The sequence below is a fragment of the Epinephelus moara genome, chromosome 24, assembly GCF_006386435.1.
Source record: "Epinephelus moara isolate mb chromosome 24, YSFRI_EMoa_1.0, whole genome shotgun sequence".
In the NCBI taxonomy this organism is placed as follows: domain Eukaryota; kingdom Metazoa; phylum Chordata; class Actinopteri; order Perciformes; family Serranidae; genus Epinephelus; species Epinephelus moara.
In genome coordinates, this window is record NC_065529.1 from 35,164,301 (window position 1) to 35,176,848 (window position 12,548).

General features: G+C 42.1%; 1 protein-coding gene across 4 annotated transcripts in view; it reads left to right on the forward strand.

Annotated features, from left to right (window-relative positions):
• tox2 (TOX high mobility group box family member 2) overlaps positions 1-12,548 on the forward strand; it is a 143,646-nt gene that overhangs the window by 45,219 nt on the left and 85,879 nt on the right. For all 4 annotated transcript variants that reach the window (XM_050037223.1, XM_050037226.1, XM_050037224.1 and 1 more), the window contains exon 2: positions 4,499-4,591. In XM_050037223.1, coding sequence (XP_049893180.1) covers positions 4,499-4,591 — 93 coding nt within the window. The remainder of the gene's footprint in view (positions 1-4,498; positions 4,592-12,548) is intronic.

Here is a 12,548-nt window from a genome sequence, read left to right on the forward strand (position 1 = left end):
TCGCTGGCTAAAGCAGCTATTCTGCGAGGCATTCATTTAGCAGCGATGCTGGCAAGCTACCTAACAAGCCACAAAAGAAAAAGTCTCCACTGAGGGATGCAGTTAGTGTACAGTAGCTCCTCTGCAAGGCAGGAAGAGAAAGAAATGTCTGACTGGAGGATGTGTGAGACGCAACATGCCAGGTCATGTCGCTGATTGTGACCTAGAATGGCACTGCAAATAATATGAACAGCAAATACATACATATATTACAATTTGAAAAAAAACAATGCCTTTTTGAGTACACTTTAGAACCTCACAGGGTTCTTCTGCTTGTCCCCATAGGAGAGCCATTTTTGGATCCTAGTAGAACCTTTTATGAAAGGTCCACTTTGAACCCTGTCAGAGGTTTTAAGTAGAACTCAACCTATAAAGCCAAGTTCAGACCAAAGATTCGCAACAAGACGAGTTGAAATGTGCCGTTCTGCACATTCTAAAAACCTGCCGGTTCACACCAATGCAACTAGATGAGACAGTGTATCATCGCTATGCAACAACTCGCCGTACTTCTGTTCTGTTTTCCAGCTTTTCAGGCTCATTTTGTGGCTGAATATAATTTTTAGCTTCTTAAAATATGAATGAGGATAGTGATAGTGAGATACTGGCTACAGCTGCATCTGTAGTAGTGATGAAACAGTGAAAAACATGGACTGTATTCATAATAAATACGCCACAATAATGTGAATAACCAGCGCCAATTAATCAGTCAATGAGAATGTGTGTGTTTGTGAGGGGGCGTAAGCACATACAGCGAGCAGCAGCAGCGACCTACTGTCCGACACCGGCACCCCGTGAGGATGAAAACAGAGGTCTGGGTGAGGACAGAGCACCTGCCACAGCACGCCATCTGCGGTCATTTTGTCTTGACCAGTGGACTTCACCACAAGCCGATTGGCTGTTGAAACAGGGATGTACCTTACGTTCTGAAACCAGCCACTGGCGTTTTGACCAGCTGAGTTGCAGGTGACACCATCAGCTGGCTTGAATCAAACTCAGACCGACCAGTTCACACTGCTGCAACNACAGTGAAAAACATGGACTGTATTCATAATAAATACGCCACAATAATAACCAGCGCCAATTAATCAGTCAATGAGAATGTGTGTGTTTGTGAGAATGTGTGTGTTTGTGAGTTGCAGGTGACACCATCAGCTGGCTTGAATCAAACTCAGACCGACCAGTTCACACTGCTGCAACTTTTCTCTGCAACGTTCTAAAACGGTTTCATCTCGTCATGAATCATTCATCTGAACTGGGGTTTAGGTTAAAGAACAATGGCCCCTCTATGAAAGGTATTATGTTGTAATTGTTCCACCTTGAGCCTGTCCCAGGGCTCTAAAAACAGTAATTGACTACATTACCCATATATCCCTATACGACTAATAATGCTTTTAGCCTGGGGCCAATCGGAACAACGTCCAGCGGCCTTTGGCTTCAAAAGCCTCCTAAAGGGACGGTGCTTATTTGGTATATCTGAACCAAAGTGCTACTGTAAGGCATGAAATAATGGTTAAAGTATCAACTATGGCAGAAAACAAGTAAAATGAATTGATGAAGGGGATGTAGATTCATTTACATTTGAAACATGGGTAAACATTTGAATATTCAAGGGGTGAGGATCTTTTAACACCCATGCTTTCAGCAATCCTCAAAGAACTCTTTCTCCTAAAAGGATTCTGTGGATGAAAAGGTTCTTAATGAACTCTTGGTCTTATAAGAAACCTTTGGAGAACCCCTTCTTCAAAAAAGGGTTTCTTCTGGGTAGAGCCGCAGCCCTTCATTAAGAACCTTTTTTCTAATGATGTAAAGGAAAACTGTAAATCCACCTTTAAAAAACATATTGCAAATCCAGAATAGGCGCTTGTGTGTTTTAAGTTGTTGGTTGTGAGGACGGTGCAGCATCAAGGAAAGTTGTAAATGAGAGTTCTCTTTAATAACGCTGTGTCATCATTATGCGAACCATATCGACGAGATGGCCACTGCTGTCTACTCATCTGTTTTCACCTTTCATAATGAGCACAGGAAATCAAAACCTTACACAGCAAGTACTCTCACTCTGCCTCAGGGGATAGCCTGCCACTGTACACTGTGTGTGATAGGCCATTAGATCAGCATACTGTTACTGTTCTGCATAGAACGCTGCTCATAGGGGATAAATCATGCTCTTTGAGCCTGTGATTTCTCGACTGTGTTTCATGCACGGTATGTTACATAAGCTTTTGCATACTGCGAGGTAATCACTACGCATTTAGGCCCATAAACGCAATCTGCAAAGGTGTGTTTATGGCGATTCCACTATAAAAGCTGAGGCCTGCTACGCTCATGTGCGCACCGGATGCGTGTTTGCCCGCACCATGTGACTGACTACACGTGAAAGGCAGGGTCAGTTTTGGTTGTTTTCTCACTCAATTGTTAAATATAGTCAAATACTGCGTCTGTCTGAATCTGAGGCCCTGTCTGTGTGTGTCTGGGTGTTGTTGTGTATGATTTTTGTCGATTGTGAGTGCGTGTGAGTGAGGTGACAGACTGAATGCCAAAAAGAAAAAGGGAAGACAGAATAAAGCAAGTAAAAGATTAAGTACAAGAGAGAGATAATGTGTTATTTGTTCTAGATTGCTGCACTGTTTTTTTTTCTCCCTCAGTAATCTACATCACATCCTCATCAGCAGACTGTTTGTATCAAATGTGGCAAAGCCATTAAGCACTATACATAGCAGGCAGTAGTAGTCATTACCAAATATACTAAAATAAATTCATGTTTTATTATCTTATTTATGAGAAACCAGTTTCCACATCACCGGTTGCAGCATTTATTTTCATGGCCCAGACACACCAAAGCAACAGCAAACAACTAGTGGTGACAAAGGCTGACTGTTGTGTCGCCTTACGTCTCCTGTGCCATAAAGTTGCACTTGAATGCATCACAAAGACAAGAGCCAACAACCAACTAGCACGTATGCAAAAGGGATACCAGCAGGTGGCGGTAGTCTGTAGTCGTCATTCAGAATGGGAAAACGGACCAGCAATAGGACAGATTCAAGATGCTAGTTAGCCAGTTAGCACATGAACGATACAACCCGATGTTGACAGAAGAAAGCATATTTACCGTGCGTCAACGAACAATTACACAAACAATTTCGAACTGTTTCTGCTAAAGAGCTCAATGGCTAAAAACTTTTTTTTTTGGCTTTTTGCCTTTATAAGATAGGCGAAGGGGAGAGGATGACATGCAGCAAAGGGCCACAAGCTGGAATTGAACCAAGGACATTGCCTTCGTATATGGGATGCTTGATTTACTTACTAAGCCACCAAGCGCCCCATGTTTGCTTGACTTTAGCTGTTTGTTTGCTCTCCCTACTTCTCTTCTTGTGCACTGAGCTCAGTTGCCGATCAGTGATTTCATTTACCAACGAGCTCTGACGCAGATTCAGGGTGCTGAATCAGCCAGAAAAAAGCGGACGAGTACCAACTAGAGCCAACGTCACGGCCCAGCATTGACTAACAGCGGACCATCACCTTGGTGTGTCAGGGCTCTAACAGCTGGCACCATACAGAAGCTAAAATAGACTCTTCAACACCAAAAAGAAAAAGATGTAACTCGTTTTTATCAATTAACACCCACACGGAGACAATAGGTGATCACTGTCAGATGATAGAAACAACATGCAAACTGTTAAGCAGATGTTACCACAAAGAGATGTTAATGCAAGATTCACAGAATATCAAGAAATCACTGAGGTACAGCGAGATGTGTATAGTTGAGTGAGGGAAGTGATGAAAGCGATGAAGACAAGGAGTGAGATAGAGAAAGTGAGATTTGAATTGAATCCTGGGATGTAACCCCCGCTGAGGCTGTGGGCCACGGTGTGAACCACACTGAGCTGCACTGTCTTTCCCTGGCAGGGACCACTTGTTGCGAATCATTAGCTTCCCAACTACTGAGGGCTTTGCCACCACTCCCTCAGGTTGTGTTGTACAGCTGAAACCCACACGGGCAATTACAGGGAGGAGCCGGCCCACCACACTCTAATTATCAGCTGTGTAACGTATAGAAAGATGGAGTCGGCAGAGGAGTACAGTGGAGCAGAGCGCAGAAACCCTGGCTACCAAACACAACAGCTTAGTTCCATTAGTGCCGCTACTGAGCCAACCTTATCCAGTTATTATGTGTGGTACATCACCATGAGGTGATGTGATTTAACATGGCAGCCAATGTGCAGGCTCTCCGACTTGGCGGAAATTTATGAAACCAGCACTCGTAAACAAAATGAGGACCATGAAAAGAACTATGTGTGATCCTTGCTCTTTGGTTGAGAAAATAAAACTTGAATAACTTTGAAATTAAGTTACTTTGGAGCACATTTAATTCATTTTTTCACTCTGGTTTTATTCTTGTGTTTGAGATGTTTTACATATGCTTTACTCTTTATGCTCAAAATCTCCCTCTCTCCTCCTCCAGAGCAGATACGGTGCTGCAGATCGAGGTGTGAGGCTCTACAGTTCCCTGCCCATGCGCCCAAACCCTGACGGCAAGAGACTGCCCTCTACTGGGGTAAGACTCATCTCTCTCAGCCCACTCTCCCCCCCTCACCCCTGTTCCCTCACCCCTAGGTCTCATCCACACCTACATGCACCGACATGCCACATTAAACCCTCATCCATACAGTGAGACCTTCCCTCATCTGCACAGTAGGACTGTCCAAACACTGGAGAGCAGTGACAGAAGCAGTGTCAAAGGCTTTTTTTTAACTGAAGTGTGCACACCTTGGATATACAGTAGCTTCTGCATAGAAGACAATCACCATACATCCCATTGTTTTAAACCTAGCAGCATCTGCCTCAACTACCATGACTTCTTCCCTGTTGTCTAACTCCTCATCCCACTGCTAGTCACTAGGGTTGGGCACCATTCACATGTGAACAGATACCAATAGAACCTATTTCAGTACTCTATTATTTCTGTAATAACAAAAATTCTTGAGCAAGTTGCAGGAGTGACGCATAAAAGAAAAGCAATATTGCTCCTCTGCTCTTTTCTAATCACACAGAGCTAATCTTCTGTCTGTCTCTGTCTGAGTGTGTCTATACTTGTCTAGCAGTGATACTTGGCTATTACTAAAGTAATATAGAAAATAAAATAAACCAGATGCTGAAACCATAGCAGGAGTCGGAGAGCTCTTTTTTTGCCTATAAAGCCGGCAGCTACGTGGCCAGCCTGCAGGCGTCTGGGAGCTCTTTTCTAAATCCAGTGTTTTCACCCTCATGTACAAACACTTATTACTCTTTTCAAAATTAATAATATTACTTTACTCATTACTCCCTGCCAACAGTAATTCGTTACACTACTCTTTATATTACTTTTCCGTTACACCCCATAAGAATGGTAATTGCGGATCTTCCCAAAACTGAGATGTGTGCCTCTGTGTGGATGTCAGGGTAATCACCGCTAAGTGTAGCTAAGGCTAGTTAGCTTCTATTTACCTGGGGGTTTTCTGTTGCCCGTGATCGGTATTTTCCCAAGGCTCATGGAGCAACATTTCAACCACCACATATCTAGCCATAAGCTTCATTTGGTCTTCGTAGCTGCAGCTGTCCACAAATAAAGTCCAGGTTTGGTTGTTTGGCCTGTGCAGGGCTACAGCCAACCCAGGAGGGCTCACCTTTGGTGGGGTGTATTTCCTGGAGCTTCATGTTGTTGTGTTGTCATAGTAGCCGAGGTGTATCCGACCAGAGGTTTGAGGATGTGTTTTTGCAGTGGGAAGAGTTTTAGTGCGACTACCTGCAGCAACAGTGTTCTTGTCATCTTTCATTCCGACAAAATCAAAGTAATGGGAATGTTTCCAGCCGCTAAGCTAAGCGTTTCCAACTAGCTTGTTGCTTTATAACGTATGTGCGCAGCAAGATGATTAGGAAAACGAGTCCGCTGATATGATGTTGTATTTCAAGTCAGTGTTGACGTGATAACAAAAGTAATGTTGTAACGAGTTGTTTGGTTTTGTAGTAACTGTAATATTATTACTGAAAGTTATAGTAATTAGTTACACTACTCGTTACTGGAAAAAGTAACATTATTACAGTAACGCGTTACTGCCCAACACTGCATTTGATACAGATGGATTTAATGTGAATCGTTACTTGATTGTACCGATGTAATTTGATTCAGAGTTCGATACCCGACCCTACTACTCACGGCACGGGATCTTCCCACGCTTGCCCTGAGAGACCTGCTCATCCTCAAACCATCGCTGGCCACCACAAGGCTCTCAAGAAAGCACCCATCAGACTTGGTGGTTTGTGTGGTATCTGCATGGGAGCAGAAGCATTTCGCTGCAGCTGATAGGCTAAACCAACCGCCTTCCGCTGTGTTCGTGTTCACACAGAACAAAGGCATGCAGCGGCTTTCTGCAGACAGTGCTTCTGCTACAAACCTGTTTTAAGGTTAAAAATAAAAAGAAGAGCAATGTTGATTAAATGAAATAAAACATTTGGTGACTTTCTCTTTTCTTTTGTCGTAAAGCAGCTGTATCAGGGCATCAAAGTCTCGTTTTTTAACTGTTTCATTATATAATTGTTCGAAAGGCCACTCGGAAAAAAGAAAAAGTTTATTGAAGTTCAGCGATGCAGCACTTGCAGTACTTTGACTTTGACAAAGTGCTGGAACAGTAACTCTGCTTTGTTTGTGACACCTTTCTTTCATTTTTTCTTAATAAAAAAAAAGAAGAAATCTTTTAGTATTGTGAAAATCATAATTAGAATCTAGCTTGCCTTGCTTTTATGCATTTATGCATTTATGTAACAAAGGAGAGAAAATGAAAGAACAATAGAGCGAAAAGAGAGAATTTAATTTCATATGTCTCCTCTTTTTCATGTTTCACTCCATGCAAGTGCTTTTTGAATTATCTCTTCTCTGCTCCGGGGCTCAATGAGAGGAAGAGTGGGTGAGCGCGGGAGGGAGAGGGGGGAGACAGAAACAGAGAGAGAGAGAGGGGAGAGAGGAGAGACAGACAAAGTGAAAGCCGTGTAATATTGTTGGTGCGCACCTTTTTTTAATTACAACAGAGATTGTATTGATGTCTCAGGCCACATGTCCTCAATCATTTATCAAGGGGGGGAGAGTGCTAACAAAGCATTTCTAAGAAACCCATCCTCTCCTAGGGCCTGGAATCATACGTTATCTAAAGTGAATATTGTTAATGCTGTTCTGTGGAGAGACCCACTTACAAATCATGGGAATGAGTTCCTTGTCAGTACATGCATGAGGTAGTAAAGATATATATCCGCTCGCATCTGATCCTCTGTTGAGCAAATAAAACTCTGCATCTGGATCTCGATGCAGAAATTGTTTTTGAAACGACGAGGGACGTGTTAAAAAATAATGGATGAAGAAAGGAAAATTTCTAGATCGTGTTTTTTTTTTTTTTGCCACCAACTTAAAGATTACATCTCTCACGCAGATTAGAATTCATCATAAAAAAAAAGAGAAAGAAACAATACAACAGGAGACAATACGTGCTATTTTTTCTCCCTGTCTCTTTGGTTTTCTGTCATTTCCTTTTGTCTGTTATTACCTCGCTGTAGCGTCAGTACAGTAGCAGACTGTAGCTACAGGCTGCATGGAGAGGAGGAGAATATAAACCACTTAACATGCAGGAGGAAACCAGACGTTTTTCCATTGCACTTATCAGGTGCTGTGGTGAGAGCAAGTGTCAAGGTGCAGAAGGTCCCTGCACCCCCCTCGTTCTCACCCCCCCTCCAACCTCTCCTTCCTCCCTTCTTCCTTCCCCTGCACACCCCTTTTATTTTCCCCTGATCTCTATCTTCTGTCTCCCCCCCACCTCCCTCTGCCTCACCCCACCACCACTCACCACCCTCGGTTCAGTTAAAAGTGGGCTTGGCACTTCCGCAGCGACTCCCCCCACTCCCCCCACCCCCATTTCTCCTCACCACCACCACCACCACCACTTCTTTTCTCTCTGTCAAACTAACCTCCAACTCCTGCTCTTCACCTCTATGTTTCCTGTCAAGGTGCACTGCCCACCTCCCCCTCCCCACCCAACCACTGGCTCTGCCCCCGCAACCTTTTCCTTTTCTTTCTTTCAACATCTATTATGGCTCTAAATGCCTACAGTTCATTTTTTTAAATGCTCGGTGCAGAGGGCCTGACCCCCAGCGCTCTGCTGTGATCTCACCATCCCTGCGTGTTCGACGAATGCAGGGGGAGTTCTGTTGTATTAGTGGCTTTGAAGGGAATCTCTGTAAAAATTGAGTGTACGCTTTATTGCTCTGCTCTCTGGTTTTTATGAATTCTTCTTTAACGTGAATTAATCTGTCCAAATTAACAAGTGCACAGTGTGTAATGTCCATTAGGCAGGGATGTGTGTGAAGTGAGTGTGCTGTGTAGAAACATATACACATAGGGCTGGACAATGGACATTTTTAAATAGCTAAGATTATTAACCTCTTACTGACTTAGTACGTTAACCTGCTCAGAACCCAATTAAGTTCCAAACACAAAAAAAATATCTATATTGTAATGCTGAATTTCTAGTCTAAATGGACTCATAAATTGTTAGTAACAGTACTTCACCGTGTGCTATTTTTTTCTGTCCATTCCCATGGACGAATAATCTGAACACAAAAAACATTACATATGCATTTTGTATTGTACTTATCAATGCTTCTCAAAATATCCGCAATTTCTGAAGTATCTCAAGAAAATAGTGTGTTGAAAAGCTCCTGAAATTAAATTTACTGTGTACATAATCAATAGGATGCATTATATGCTGACTGTATCTTTAGAATATTAAACGAGAACAGTATTTCCCAACTTAAAGTGTGTTTCCCCAATTCGTTTTCCGGTGACACTCAAATCCACCGTCTATCCAATGGATAGTGGATGTTTTTGAAAACATTCTGAGTAAAAGCTGTAAATCTTTCATGATATTTTGACATGTATAAGTAATATAAGATTTCATTTTTAGTATAAAAGGTGTTAAAGGACAAACTGTGTACTCTAACAATATGATTTATAGACTCAAATGTGCCCTTTGCGCCTATCTGTCCTCACTGTCAGCCATGTTTGTTAAAAAAGGGGACATGGCTCTACTGCAGCCCTCTCTTGATGATGTTGAACACTGTGATTGGCTCATCGACATCCCATCAAATAAGCCTTTGCATTTGGATGGGGCTGAATGACTGTAATCTAAACATCTTAGAAAAGTTATGTCCATTAGCTGGAACCGGGAGGTAATTAGCCTAGCTTAGCATAAAGACTACAAGCGTGGGAAAACTGCTAGCCTGAGTCTGTCAAAAAAAATCCACCAACCAACGCTCAATTCTTAACATTTTGAATCTTGTTTAATCTGTAACCAACAGCTACCGTAGACAAGACGGTAAAAAAAGCAGTGAAGTAGCAGAGGACTTTTATTTCTTTTTTAGCAGACTGCTCGAACACAACTCATAGACGCAACACTGCCTCCACTAAAGCAAGTGGTGGCACTGTGCAGCCTCAAAAGCAAAGATTGCAATCCCCCATTAAACAGAAAGAAGAATAAGAAGAAGCAAATACGCACGATTGAGGCAGGAAGTACCATGTATATATGCCAGTGTTAGCCAGCTGGCTAATTCTCAACTGCAGTCCTTTGGCGAGATGTTTTGATATGAATAAAAGGATAAAATTCACAGGACAAATACAGCATGAAGACATGCAGACAGCATTAACTACAGCAAACAGGAATTCTCAAGGGAAAAACAGAAGCCATGCAAAGCAACAAGCAACAGCAGAGCATAAGTACAATACAGTAACGTAACAACAATTAGCACGTTAGCACAAGCAGACATGCAAGCAGCATTAAGTACCAGCACACAGCTTAGCACAATTACAGTGGCATTAGCATCATACATTGATGCAGAAGAGGCCCAAATTTGAATATAACAATTCACCAAAATGCAGGAAATGGAGTGTTTGATGACCGCCAGACCTCCTGCTTAATATGCGCCCCCTTAAATTTTGAAACAAACCTACAGCTTTAACAACAAGGAATAATGACAGCACGTGCAGTAACTCCCTCAAAGGCTACTCATTGTTATTTTACATTAGTGTCGTCATCAGCAGAATTTTGGGGATAGCCAGGCTAGCTGCTGCGCCTGTGCCGCAATGCTAAGCTAAGCTATGACATGAACTAGGAAGCACAGGCACATGTGTAATGATTGATAATTATTGTTACATGTATCATTATTCAGGCATTTTCCTGTCTTTTAAATCCACAAGTTTTACCCCTTCACATCCAGTATTAATCTGTTTTTCCTTTAAAGTTCAAAGTTTCTGTTCACATTTAATGTTTCCCACTAAATTCAATGAGGTCTAATAAAAATCTTGAATGCATTTTCTTTATCATAAAACGTGTGCAAACCAGATGCATTGTTTACATCAGTGTGAACTTGGCAGCAGTCTTCTTCCTCTCTGCCCTTTGTCGGTGCATTGCTGTGATTCTTGGCACATTACCACCACATATAGATCAGCGGCATAGTGTGAAACCACAGGGCACCTTTGAGCTTTAAGATGTATCTACCATATTCCACGCTGTCTGTAAGTAAAGTCGTGCCGTTTCTTCAAATGCAAATATATCTTGTGCATCATAGTATGCACATTTCCTCTAGTATCACCCTGATAGTTTAGTGTCTTTGGAAACTTTAGAATATCCACTAGAATTTAATATAACACTCTGCGGGTTTCAGCAGTGTTTGGCTGCACAGCATGGCGCTCCAATAACTGACCCACTGGCGGATCAGTGAGCTTTAATAGGCAAGCTCAGTTTACCTTACTGCATGCATGCATGGTGCAACGTGTTCGAGTTTTATTGTCATCTGTAATGGAACAACAGGAATCTAAACAATTATATAAAATATTGAAATCCAATGAGTGTTTAAGGTGATTCACAATCACTCGGATTGGAGAGGAGGTTTGCTCTAAGCCGAGGTTGGATAAGCATCAGCATATTCTTTGCAGGGAGTCAAACTGTTTGAGCTACTGTTGTAGTTGTTGTTATTGTTGTTGTTGTTTTAGCTCCACTGCTCTGACAGTGATACATAGGGTGAAGGTTCAGAATCTGCTATAGCGCCGAGAAGACAGGATCGTTTCAGGACTCCTTCTCTTCCTCTCTCCGTCTGTTTCCCTTGGTCGCTACATCTCCTCCTCTCTCTACCTCTTTCGCTTTGTCTCTCTCTGTCTTCCTCTCGTTTTTCCGAGCTGATTTGGAGCCTTGCATAGTCAATTATGTAGGGAGTGAGAGATGGAGTGGGGGCTCCGGCTTCCATATTTTGGTGAGATATTAATATTGCATGAGCGCTATTCTGTAGCGAATATCTAAGAGACTGCCTATTAAGGCAGCAGCTGGAGAAGAATGTGACAGACACACACACACACACACGCACACACTAACACGCGCACGCACACACACACATGCACACACTAACACGCGCACGCACACACACACACACACACACACACACACACACACACACACACTGTACATACATACATACACACACAGACATCCAGAGAGCAGGGGTGAATCAGTCAGGATCACGCACAGGTTGTTATAATTAGTGTTTTCCAGATTTATTTTGGTGAGATAATAAGAGTGACTCATTTTCCTGTTTAATATGTCATGTTTGTTTATCTTGACATGGCTCACATCACACCGTACAGTGAGCGTGTTTGATGTTGGTGAGAACTGAGTGATGTTCCACTGTAATTGTGCTAAGAATGGAATATTTTAACTAACCAACTGAATCAACAAACAAAACAGAGACACAAAACAAATGCCTGCTGTACGAAAAGGAGGAGGGAGAAAAAAAGTGTTGCCAAGATAATTGTGATATTGCAAAGCAGGAGTGATCTGATGGCAGGCTATTTATTTTCTGCTGCTGGGTGGGTATCAATGATGCATACAGCGAGTGTCAACAGTGACAGGCTGAGAAGGTCCCTAGCGATGACTGAGAGGCTCAGCGTGGACACTCGATGCTTTTTTGGGTGCTAAGTGGCGGTGACACCGGATGGTCTGTGATAGACATCTCATTTCATGCCGCCACAGATTGTCAAAAAGCATCTGATTTTAAGGTGTCATGCACAGAAGCCTCATTAATACAGTTTGAGAACATAATAACACTTATTACTTGTTCAAGAGGCTGTTTTGTAAACCTCAAACAATTGATGTAGTAGTGTGACAGGGCTGAAATCAATATCAGATTATTCATAATATTCTTTTAATATTGTTATACTGTGTATATCACCATATGGAACATGTAGGGCCGGACAATATGGAGAAAATCAAATATCACAGTATTTTTGATTTTGATATTGCAGTGATATTGTCGGGTTGAATATTGGTGCCTTCACAAAATATTTACATAATGAGATATTTGCTAAATAACCATCAGTAATGTGGACATAATGATCAAGTGGGTAAAGCTAAATAATAGAACAGTTGTTATTCAAATGTAAGACG